At 33.2% G+C, this 12,404-nt stretch overlaps 1 protein-coding gene across 1 annotated transcript; it reads right to left on the bottom strand.

Moving 5' to 3' along the window:
* Nucleotides 1-3,817: 3,817 nt before the first annotated feature.
* On the bottom strand, nucleotides 3,818-11,599 carry LOC148610692 (transforming growth factor-beta-induced protein ig-h3-like). Its single transcript, XM_088541641.1, has 6 exons — nucleotides 11,460-11,599; nucleotides 10,740-10,948; nucleotides 6,643-6,835; nucleotides 5,881-5,979; nucleotides 4,783-4,896; nucleotides 3,818-4,082 (listed from the first exon to the last, which is right to left on the bottom strand). Exons 1-6 carry the CDS (start codon nucleotides 11,596-11,598, stop codon nucleotides 3,952-3,954), a joined length of 885 nt encoding a protein of 294 aa, XP_088397767.1. The 5' UTR covers nucleotide 11,599; the 3' UTR covers nucleotides 3,818-3,951.
* Nucleotides 11,600-12,404: the final 805 nt, after the last annotated feature.

The raw sequence follows: 12,404 nt of genomic DNA, 5'->3' as shown, positions 1-12,404 counted from the left end.
TGACACTGTGAAGTCAGCCTCATATCTTGACCTACACTTATAAATCGATGGTAAAGGAAAACTATTTATAAAACTTTACGACAAACATGATGACTTTTCATTCAGAATTGTCAACTTTTCTTTCATCTGTGGCAACATCCCTTCAACACTTGCATATGCAGTGTTCATACCTCAACTGATACGTTACGTCAGAGCTTGCCGAAACTACACAGACTTTTTGTATCCCGCTAGAACTCTAACAAATACGCTTCTGGAACAGGGTTATGTTGCTACAAGATTGAAGTCATCACTACAAAAGTTTAATGGTCGTCATCATGAACTCGTGGATCGTTATGCTGTATCCATCTGCACCATGAAACATGAAAACTGATTTATTCAACGGGTCATAGTTTTCCTTTCCTCGTTTGTCCCCCCGGACTTGACTTTTCATGAGCAACTCGGTGGGTGTTTCTAGAAAAGCAGATGACGCTTACCCTACCGGTGCACCTGGTCCATGCTCCCAGTTTTTAGTGGAGTCCGAGTTGCTCATTTGTTTTTGTTACTTTGTATGTATGATTTTAGTTACTTTATGTTCTTTGTTGTGTATATCTATTTTCCATGTCTGGTCTTTGTCCCTGGATTACATTCTTTTGATTACCGCTATAACCTTGGTGCCCTTGATTACTCTTTCAATAGACAAAATTTTTATTATTGCTAATTCTTACAAAAAGCATTAAAAACATCCATAAAATTATGGTATTTATTATAAAATATAATATTTGTAAACAAAAGAGAAACGAAAATTGGATACGTACGTCGGTTTTTCATCTCGCCCAACCCATTCCACTTAACCGAATTTCTTGTGTCATACATCGATAGAATTGGAATAAAATAGCAATCTGTCTATATCTGATAAAAAATCATAATGAATAGTGGAACATAATTATCTTTCGCCGACTTTGACAGATTTACAAATTTCACCGCACAACATATTTTTACTATGAATTTCTTAGCAAATCTGATGGTTCATTTCTTGTTTCAGCAAAAGTAGGAACAAATGTCTTAATATAAATTTTCCTTTCAAATTTTAACATTACATTCTTTAGATTACCGCTATAACCTTGGTTCCATTGATTATTCTTTAATAAATTTGGTTGCGATTAACAGGTCGGACAAAAGCATTTTATAGTTGAGGTGAATGATGTCAGGAAATGATCACATGATTCACAATGGAAAATCCAAATTAATCGAAAATAGAAAGTTCGCATATTTTAAAACCTGTTTGATCAAACACACGTCATAGAAAACGTGTATTGCAGACTACCTGGCGGTAAAGACGTTACAGTACCAAGTATAATGCATCATGTCATGACAAGAAATAACGAAACAACAAATCAACAGGCTTATATCTTATAAAATTAAATTATCAATGTTTTAGTTCAGATCTAGACATGATAGAAACTAGGACTAAATTTGTTCTAACTTATATGTAATATGATTTTCATGAACAAACTTAAGACAAGGAGATGTTTGAGAACCATACTCATAATGTCATAGTTTTCCTTTTCTGTTTCATCTACCTCAGAATTGACTTTTCATGAGCAACTCGGCGGGTGTTTCTAGAAAAGCAGAGCACGCTAACTCTACCGGTGCACATGGTCCATGCTCCCAATTTCTAGTGGAGTCCTAGTTGCTCATTCCCTTTTGTTACTTTATTTAACTTTCTATATGTTTTTGTCGTCTCTGCTCTGGATTTTATTATTTTGATTTCCGGTGGAATCTTGGTTCCCTTGATTACTCTTTCAAATTGTATTAGCCCAAATATAATTCCCATGTCTTTTGGCTTTTGTCAGAATCGCAAATTGAATACCACTATAGCATCTTCATTTTTCAAAAACATTTCATAAGCTATTCCTAATAATGTTAAGATTTACCTCTATTATGAGGCGAGTCATATAGGGGTGTGTTCACGTTTCTCCAACATTTAATTATTAGAATAAATTAACATCAATTGGTCCTCAAAAGGTTTGGTAGTTTGAATTTATCTGTATTTTACCTTTTCCAATAAAAAAGTTTTTTTAAATGATTCGATTGACTAAAGACGCAATAATATAATAATAATGTTTTCATTTAAATTGTTTTTTTGTTTTTGTGTTTGCAAAAAGAAAGTAGCATATTAAAACAATACATATTATAGAAAATATATTCCTATCTTTTTTAAGATAATTATTTGAATTCTTCTTGAAAATGAAATAATTTAAAATTTGTTTAGGCAATATAATATTATTTAAATTAATTACAATAGTCGTCAAATGTATATACCTGATTATTATTAATTACAAGTCATTAATCAACTTGTTTCAATTTTCATGATTCATGGATTTTAGCTTTGTTCATAGCTCACATGAAATATTGAGCAGAACGCATTGGTGCCTTGTAGTATGACAATGCATATGTCTGTCCGTTTAGGTTCATTAAAAAGTAACAACGACGGCAAATGCAATGCTTGCAGTGAACTGTGTACCAAATAAGGTCGGCAGAGTCAGACTTGAGTTTACATGGTTAAGACAACTAGAGGGGACAGAAGATATTGACCACGTGATGTACCCACTAGTATTCTACTTCCTTCCAGGAAAGAGCAAACAAACCTACGACCGGCTCTTCAACCTACAGGCCATGCAGAAACAAAGACTACAGCTTTCTGCAACGACTTCGAGACTGCTACCCGCAACTCCGCATAGAGGGCTTTTCCCAACGTGTCACTCAAGAGCAGTTTCTCCCACTATACTCGGTATATTTGGCTGCGAACACAGAAACTTCGACTCGCATCAGCCTACAAAGAGAAAGACGACCTACGATTTTTGGTGAGACGAGCAGCCGTACTCCCACTTATCCCAAATGTCCTGGTAAAGGATGTTTGGTTCAGCGCATTTAAAGACGCATAAGGCATCGACATCGACACAACAGCTTTCGTCGACCATATAACCGAATCCTGGACAAGACAGGAACCACTAGAACCAATTCTCAACCGAAGGACCACGCACCAACGACCACTTCGAAGGATGGCAAGCTGAAGAAACTCATTAGACATGTCCATCTGAACATTTACAAATTGGTCGAACTGCTCCAAAAAACACAAGCAAACACATGAGCCAACCAGATACAGGTAGCAGTAGGCGCTACAGCAAGACCAAAGCAGAAGAAATACATCGACAACATACTTGGCATCCTTAAAGACGGATTCCTCCACCAACAAATGACAGATCAAGATTATGCAGACCAGACATCTTTTTGTACATGTATATGTATGGAACGTCGATAGTAATAAATTGTTTGAAATTGACTTTATGCTATGCTTTCAATGTATCTCTGAAAGTACTTCATGTTTTGTTAATTTTACATTGTTTTTATCATATGATACATGTGTATGCAATAACGCGATATATTTGTAATTTGTAATACAATAATTATAATATATATTTGTCTTATTTCAATATAACTGAACTGAAACTGAACAAAAAAAATAACATTACTGTGATCAAACAAGGAAAAAATCGAAAAAAGTATTTAACTTAGTTAAAAAAAAGGTAAAATACAGGTAAATTTAGACTATCAAACCCTTTTGAGGACCCCATAATCCCTAATCTTAATTGATGTTGTTTTAATCTAATAATTAAATATTGGAGAAACGTGAGTAAACCCATATAGGTTCCATCACAAAACTTCACCGCCATTACCTGTTATATTGCTACTATAAATTGATATCATATTCATGTTAAAGAAACTGAGTTTTCAACCTTTACCTTGCGTTTGAAAAACATATTCAAACACATTTTTCTTTAAAGCATTTTATTCACATAAATAATAACAATTTTCTTCAATACTACCATTGCACTTTTACATCTTTTCCTTTTTACACAATTTACATTCAATACGTCTATTTACATTTTTACATAAAAGCTCTTAGCATGTTTATTTTCCGAATCCTAAGGAAAGACGATATCTGCTTGGAACAAGCACAGAGTCAATCACATGAACAACCCCATTAGTGGCGGGTATGTCTGCTTGAGTCACGTGAGCAGCGTTCACGGCAACTCCCTTGCCTGAAAAAGAAAATAATTGAACATGAAGGTAAAAATATAAGTTGATAAACTTATTCAACGATTTGGCATTCCCTGTTTGAGGAAATTAGGAGAAAAAAACTTCAGTGTGCGCGCGCACATTTTTCCATTGTTATTTGAAGTATTTTATGCGTATTTTGTCGTTGTATACTAACATTTCTGTGTATATAAACGTGTATATATGTAAAAAAAGAAATTTTAAGATTGCATCAGAACGATTAAACGCGATACCTATTTTCATTTCTTTTTTTTTTCTATGAAGTACTATACTTAATGCTGCATTTGAACTAAAACTGAATGGGTAGTTAAACCTCTCTTGAATTTTTATTGATAAAATTTATATTAGTTCCATGATATTTTTGAATTTTTTATTTTATTATTGTTAAACTCTTAAATATTCAAAATATACGTCAAATGTAAATAATCGGTTTGTAGAAACAAGCGGTTTCGTTGTATAATCCTTAAAATGTACCATCAAATTGTTATTTGTAGATTCTTACATACTAAATAAACAAAACAATGGTTTGATGTAATTTTTTTTTACACAGTTGCACCGACATATATACTTTTCTTTCTAATTTAATCTTTTAATAATTTTTGTCAATATTTATACAGATACAAATGCATTTCCCATACCCCATTAACTATAGTATTGAATCAAATAACGCCAAAGTGATCTTACTTGTGACGTGGATTCGAATTCTGTCATGGTGTTGATCAAGAGTTCTGAGTGGTTCTCTGTTCCAGAGTCCTTCTGAGTATTCTGTATGAGGAACAACGTGGTAAAGGAGAATATCTGAAATAGAAAACAACGGGGTAAAGAAGAGAATCACTACAGAGGAGCAATGTGGTAAAAGGGAATATCTGAAAAGGAGAACAACTCGGTAAAAGAGAATATTTAAAATGGAAAACAACGTGGTAAAGGAGAATAATTGAAGTAGGAAACACAGTTGTAATGGGGAATATTTGAAATTGAAAGGAATGTGGTAAAAGAGAATATCTAAAATAGGGAACAGCATGGTATCGTTGAATATCTGAAATAGGGTACATCGTGGTAAAGGAGAATATTTGAAATAGGAAACAGTGCAATAAAGGAGAATATTGTACATGGTAAAAACGAATATCTGAAATAGGGAGCAGAGTGGTAAAGTGGAAAAATGGAAACAGAGTGGTAAAGGTGAATATCTGAAATGAAATACGTGGTAAGGAAGAATATTTGAAATGGGAAACAATGTAATAAAAGAGAATTATTTAAAATAGGGAACAGCATGGTAAAGGAGAATATTGGAAATGGGAACATCGTGGTTAAGAAGAATATTTGAAAATGGAATCAGTATGGTAAAGCAGAATACTTGAAATGGGAAAAAGCGTGATAAAAGAGAATCTGAAATGGAAAACAGTGTGGCAAAGGAGATTATTTAAAATGGGAAACGGCTTGGTAAAGGAGAATTATCTAAAATCGGGAGCATCTCGGTGAAGAATAATATTTTAAGTTGATAAATACCAGTATAAGCAGAAGCCATTACAAATCTTTAAAAACATCAGAGTAAAGGATTAAACTGTTATGCTTTTTTTTTTACAAATGAGCGTCTAGCATTATGAACAATGAATGTAAAAATTGAAATGAACAAAGCCGAACAAAGAAAAACAAACAAAATATAAAATGTAAAAAAGATAAAAAGCCTTGCAGGTGATATAAGGTTCAAATTCGTAAGTAAATATCTAAAGAATTACATAAGCATAAATAGAAAGCAACAGAAAACAACGAAAATGAACTAACCTGTCAACATATCCTTGTTGCTTGTTATCTTGCTTATGATATTTGATCCAAGTTTTGCAAAAGCGGCATTGGTTGGTGCAAACACTGTCAAATTATTACCTGTATAAAACGAAAATCATTTAATTGTTCATAAAGATTCATGTATAAATTGTTATTGGTATAAACATTGCCTGCACATCCGTCATATTTCTTGATCTTTTGTAAAATTTCGTAAAACCTGAGATAGATTAAACGCGCTTGTACTTTTCAATCAGTACCGATTTCGTCGAAATGTACAGGTTATTACAACATTAATTAGTACAAGTAAAATAAGTAGATATGATTTACTGAGTGGAATGTGTGAGAAAGAGTACGCATGGGAACCAAGATTATAGCGGTAATCAAAAGAATGCAATCCATGGACAAAACATGGAAAACAGACATACACAAAAAAAAAACATAAAATAACTAAAATTATACATACAAAGTAACAAAATCAAATGAACAATTCGGACTCCACTAAAAACTGGGAGCATGGACCAGGTAGGGTAAGCGTCATCTGCTTTTCTAGAAACAGAGAACTGGCTTAAAATCTAATATTTTATCCTCCAATTTTGTTTTATTTTTAAATCTGGTTTGGATTTTTTTTTATCGTAGTCCTTTTTGATATTCAGATTTCCCGATTGTTCTTGTTATGCGGGGATCTTGTACCCGTTTTCTAATATTGTTAAGTACGCCACGTACATGTATCGCCAAGTTCATGAATATTGCAATTAAACTTACCCTGTAAAGCACTTGCAAGTGATGCAGATTGAACTTGGGCTAACAATGTGCTAAAGTCTTTGTTTCCAGCTACAATGTCAACAATACTTCCGGTTGGCGGGGTCATAACCTTGTTAATAACATGAATCATTCCATTTGAAGCCTTCAGATCGAACTTGACGACCTTTGACCCTTCAACAGTTACCGTATTTTGCTATGGGGTAGAATAAAACAAATGTAGTTTCAAACGATTACCGTATGGTATTAAATTATGAAAACTAGTTTCAAACGACAGAAAAAAAATGTTTAGATTTTATGTTCCACGCATTACCATCACATTCTAGCAGGAATGAAATATGAGTTCGTACATACAATTTCATGACTGCATTGGTAACGTCTTGAAGGTAAAAAAGACAACGTTATAGATAAATTTGAACATGGCTTCATTATTCGTATAATTTCTAAATGCCTTATCAGTCGATATGATGTGTTAATCTCAGTATTAACACCTATTGATCTATTGCCTTAATCATTGGTTCTCATCGACTTTACTTGGAAGTTCCAAAAATGTTCTAACTTAATCTACGAAGTAACATTTAGAACTGGACATGATCCAACGTCCGTAGCTTCAGGTTCATATTTATGAATTATAACAAGCTGTGAGAGATATCTAAATAAAATCTTATAATCGTAACATATATTTAGAAATAAATGTTGCCCAATTACATGTACATGCATATGCATATAAATTACAATGATTTAAACATGTTTTATTGTCAAAAACAATGGGATTAGACACAAGTTGTACAACTTATCAATGCCTTCTCCTAATATATACATTTGATTAATACATACTTATGACATTTACAATAAATAATATCATTTACGAAGTTATTATAGAGACAAACAAACATATAGTGACCCATAAACATAGATTCATGCATTAGGGATTAATCAGGAATAAAACTGGACAGATATATGTAAAATATTTACTCAAATTGAATGATTTATAAGTTGAAATTTTCAAGACATACATGTATCAATGTTACAGTGGAACATGATAAATATAAGCACAAGTTCACGATATACCCTACCAGCTGATTGTAACGACATTATATTATTCATGTGAAAACCGCCTAGTAGCTTCAATGAACGTTTGAACATAACTAAAAATCAATGCGTTAAACTCATTACTCAAATTATCATCTCCAAAAAGCAGAGTGTTGAGACAAATATTTGTTCCTAGACCAGTCAAATTGTGAAAAAGCATGTTTCGTTGCACAGTTAAATTTGGACAGAAGAAAAAAAAACGATCTGCGTCTTCTGTCATAGCTCCACAAGAACAGCTTTTATCAAAAATAATATGTGCTCTAAATGAGTCGTTTTTCAAAGCATTACCCTTATTTCTAATTCGTGCGTGAGTCAAATTCATGAATCGTTTACCAATAAGGTAAAACGGTGGTGGCCTACTAATAGCATTATTATTACGATAATTTAATTTTAAACGTAATTTGAATATATCAGAAGAATGTGATTATCGTAAGGAGAGATCCAAGTTGTTGCATAGGCTCAATGTAGCTGGCAAAAATGACTGTTGATACAATGAAAGTCTAGTTGGAGGGACGCTACAATTGCACTTATTGTCAAGTTATACACTGACTTCTTAGATACTACATGTAATGGGGGAAGTAAATCTGATAAATATTCAGAACAATGTCCATTAATCATATTATACAACAAAAGAAGCTTCTTTTGTTATTTTCTAACCTTCAATGTTTCCCAACCAATCTCTCGATAAAGTGAATCTCAACTAACATACGATGTTAAACCCGTAACTATTCTGGCTGCTTCAAGTTAGATTTTCTCAATTCTATCTGAATTGACTAATCCACAATTATCCAAAACTTCGCTAGAGTATTCTAGAATCGGTCTTTTGAATGTGAAGTAAATCCTCTCGAAGAATTCCCGATCCAGCTTAAATTTTAATTTACTTAATACATTGATTTGCGTAGAAGCTCTCTCAATTAGAATATCTATATAATCTGTCCATTTGCAATCAGAGCTAAATACCAAGCCAAGATATTAATGTAATTCGACTGGTTGTATGATAGAATTACCAAAAGTAAAACAATATTAGTAGATCTGTTGCAAATACTAAATACAATAATGTCAGTTTTATCAGGATTTAGATTTACCAGCCATTCACTAGACCATACAAAAATATTTAAATCCATAGTAGTCATATTGACAAGTGTCACCTCATCATTGGCTCCATGACCAATCGAAATGTCATTTGCAAATAATCTGCAAAGCCCAATCATACTATCAGCTATGTCATTGACATATACAAGAAAAAGAAAGGGACCTATTACAGATCTATGTAGTACACCAGCATACAATGAGCCTATGGTTGATTTCCATCCATGAGAACAACCCTTTGTCTAGATTTTAAATAACTATAAAAATAGGTTTATAAACTATCTTCTCTAAGATTTTACTTGTGAAACTCAACAAAGAAATTGGTCTATAATTTGATACCTTTGATTTGTCTCCCTTTTTATACACGGCAATAACATGTGCCAATTTCCAATATGATGGAAACGTATGACATCTTAATGATTTGTTGAAGAGCATGCATAGGGGTCTTGCTATTTCATTTTTAACAGCAATAAGTATTCTGTTACTTATAGAATCCTAAAAGAACTTAAAGAAAGTTTTGAGTTATCGCTAGGATCGCGGAGTGGTGATATATTGTTGCTTGGATTATCACCCTTCAATAACATCTTAATCGTTTTCCAATATAATTTACTATTGGAAGTTGTTAAATCTGACAATGTCTCGTTAATACTCAGATAAAATTATTCAACTGCGTGTTTTTTTTTTTTTTTTCATATTGTTTACCTTGTTACGTTGGGCTTTGTACTTTAATAGATTACCTGGCGACTTATGTTTTAAATAATGTTTTCGTAATCGAACTCCAATTCTGATGGCACGTCTGAGGTTTGAGTTGAACCAAACTTTATCGTTTCCTCTAATCATGACCTTTTGTGATGGTATACATTCTGTACATAGTTGTAAAAATGTGTCCGTAAATAACTGACATGCTATATCTACATTAGGTTGCTTTTCAATTAAGTTAAACCAATCAGTATCAGCGATCTTTCTACGTAAGAGCTCATAATTTGCTCTTTTATAGTTCCACACTTGCCTCATATGGGTCTTCTTATGGTCATACCCGGAATCAATAGTAATGTAAGTGCCATCATGATCACTTATTCGGCGATCAATTTGATTCTGGACAGTATCACAAGCAATGACTGGTATACTGTCTGTTATCAAAATCAATGACTGGTATACTGTCTGTTATCACAATCAATGACTGGTATACTGTCTGTTATCACAATCAATGACTGGTATACTGTCTGTTACTTCAATACGGTCTAATAGAGAATCAGTATTGCCGAAAAAGTTTGTAGGTCTAACAATAATATTTGAAAGGCCTGTAATAATATCTCGAACTACACTTGGTAAATCAAGAAATTTTTATTCAAATCTCCAAGTACAATAACATTCATGCACTCGTCAAGAGCTGCCTTAATTGACTGATCAAATAGACACCAAAAGTTTGGATCAGAGTGTCTTTCTGATCTATACATAATATTTATTAGAGTGACCATTCATTTAGTTTTCAAATCAAACCACATCAATTCTAAATTAGGAATTCAAGGTCAACACGCCGTTGAAAGTTTAAGTGACTTTTAAAATATACAGTAAGTCCACCACCCACATAGTTCCTATCTTTTCTAATCGGATTATAAAATCCGGGAAGAAGAATGTTATCTGAACTGACGGAAATATTTAAATGCGATTCAGTAAAGAAAACTATGTCTTGCTCATCAACAAAATGAACAATATCGGTTATTTTATTATGCAAACTCCTAATGTTATGATGAAAAATAGATATGGAGGTATTATTCATAGACTCATTACTGTTAAGACTATGATTCAGGGACCAGGATTTTCATGTCTATCACCTGACAATAATATAAAACAATATAAGCATGAGCACATAGTAGATATTTACATGATACGTAGAAGTTATGTTGATATTAACTTACTTGATTATGATGGTAAATATTGAATCTGAGTTTCGTTCCTGCCAAAGTATCCAGCTCGAGTTCATTCTTGGCAGCCGAGCTAGGGATGCTACCAGCTACTACATGGTATTTCAGAAGTTCTGCTAGTTTAGCTGTGTCTTTGGTCAATTCCGCATCAGTTCCCAGAGCATCAAATGCAGCATCCGTTGGCGCGAAAATAGTAAAGGTTCCTGAAACAAGTTAAATTACAGAATGTACAATCTGGATATACAACATGAAATGTTTTTAGAGCTATACTGTCAAAGGATTATGTCACGACTCAACTGTCAATCAATTTAAGCAAGCAAAAAATACGTAGACAAAATGATAAACAGAATATAAATGATTATTAATTTTTTTTTCAATTTAGCAATTTGATTTACCAACAACATCTACATAGTAGTGGTAAAAATGTCCACTTAGTCTGACATAGTTTATAAATTTATGAGCACACATACAAAACAAATGGTAACAAATATGACGAGAATTCCCTTTGGATATGTAACTAGACTGTGTCACAAAAATGTGGGGTTAAAGTAAGGAGGATTTTATGACCGTATGCGTAAATTTTTTTAATAAAGTATTGTTAATTTTAAGGCCTCTAATCACAAATCAGAGTGCAGCACTTTACCCTTTTACCTAAGTATGCTTGATTTAATTCAAGATTTGTGCTGGTCAACGCTACTAACATAAATTGCTTACCCCCGAGCAGAGCATCAGCTAATCCTGCTGCCTTAACCAGATTAATGAGTCTACTCTCTCCATCAGCTTGGAGTACCTCCACTACATTACCACACAAAACTTTCTCCACAACGAGGAGCAGAGCCAAATATTTGAACATCTTCTGGATTGCTAAGTCAGGAAACGAGTGTTTGTAGTCACTGATTCACAGTTATTTATACTATAGTTTTACGTAATATTTGAAGGATACGCATTTCTGCTGTTAGAAACGTGGTTCTATCTCAAGTCCATGGTTTGAAAGTATTTGAATACACGTGATGAAAATATTAGTATAGAAACTTAAAAATGTTAACATGTGTCTCGTGTAAAACAATGCCATGTTTTATCTTTATTTACACAACACTGACCAGTAGTTGGTCTCAATATGACCCAAAGGTCATATTGAGTCCCAAAATTTCTATCACCGGTACACCTTACTGTGGTCATTATGATTGGTTTTCCCTTGATTAAATGGACCACTACACCCTTTAGTACTTTCTTAGGTAGTAAACTGGGAACTCTTTAAATCTCATATTCAATTGATTAGCTATTTTTCAATGAAATTACATCATCAGATATTGGCCATTTAATCAAGAGAAAAGAAAATCTGATATGGTCAAACGCAACCAATGCACCAGCGTTTAACATTACTAAATACTTTCAGAGATCACTAAAAGGCGTTCAAGAAGTATGAACACAGTCACAGCTTTAAGTTAGCCCTGAAGGGTCCCGACAACAAAGTCATAAAATTCACAGTAACAGGGCGATGACAGTTCTTCAAAATACAACTAAAAGATAAAATAACGAAACAAAGACACAATAATGACAACAACTCCTGACTCAGGGCGTGCGCATGTCTGCAATGTGGTTAAACTAGTATTGCAAGGCCTTAACTACCCCTTTTGTAATGTAAAGTCACAAATGAAC

Source organism: Perna viridis, chromosome 8, assembly GCF_037379345.1.
Source record: "Perna viridis isolate PV_CMFRI_1.1 ecotype Kerala chromosome 8, ASM3737934v1, whole genome shotgun sequence".
NCBI classification, from domain to species: domain Eukaryota; kingdom Metazoa; phylum Mollusca; class Bivalvia; order Mytilida; family Mytilidae; genus Perna; species Perna viridis.
This window is presented reverse-complemented; position numbering and strand designations above follow the sequence as displayed.

Excerpts from the sequence above, each read along its gene's own strand:
- LOC148610692 (XM_088541641.1), bottom strand. The coding sequence starts at position 11,598 with ATGTTCAAATATTTGGCTCTGCTCCTCGTTGTGGAGAAAGTTTTGTGT. Across the intron at positions 10,949-11,459 it reads AGCTGATGCTCTGCTCGGGG|GAACCTTTACTATTTTCGCG; the intron begins GTAAGCAATTTA and ends AACTTGTTTCAG. Across the intron at positions 6,836-10,739 it reads ATATTTACCATCATAATCAA|CAAAATACGGTAACTGTTGA; the intron begins GTAAGTTAATAT and ends TCTACCCCATAG.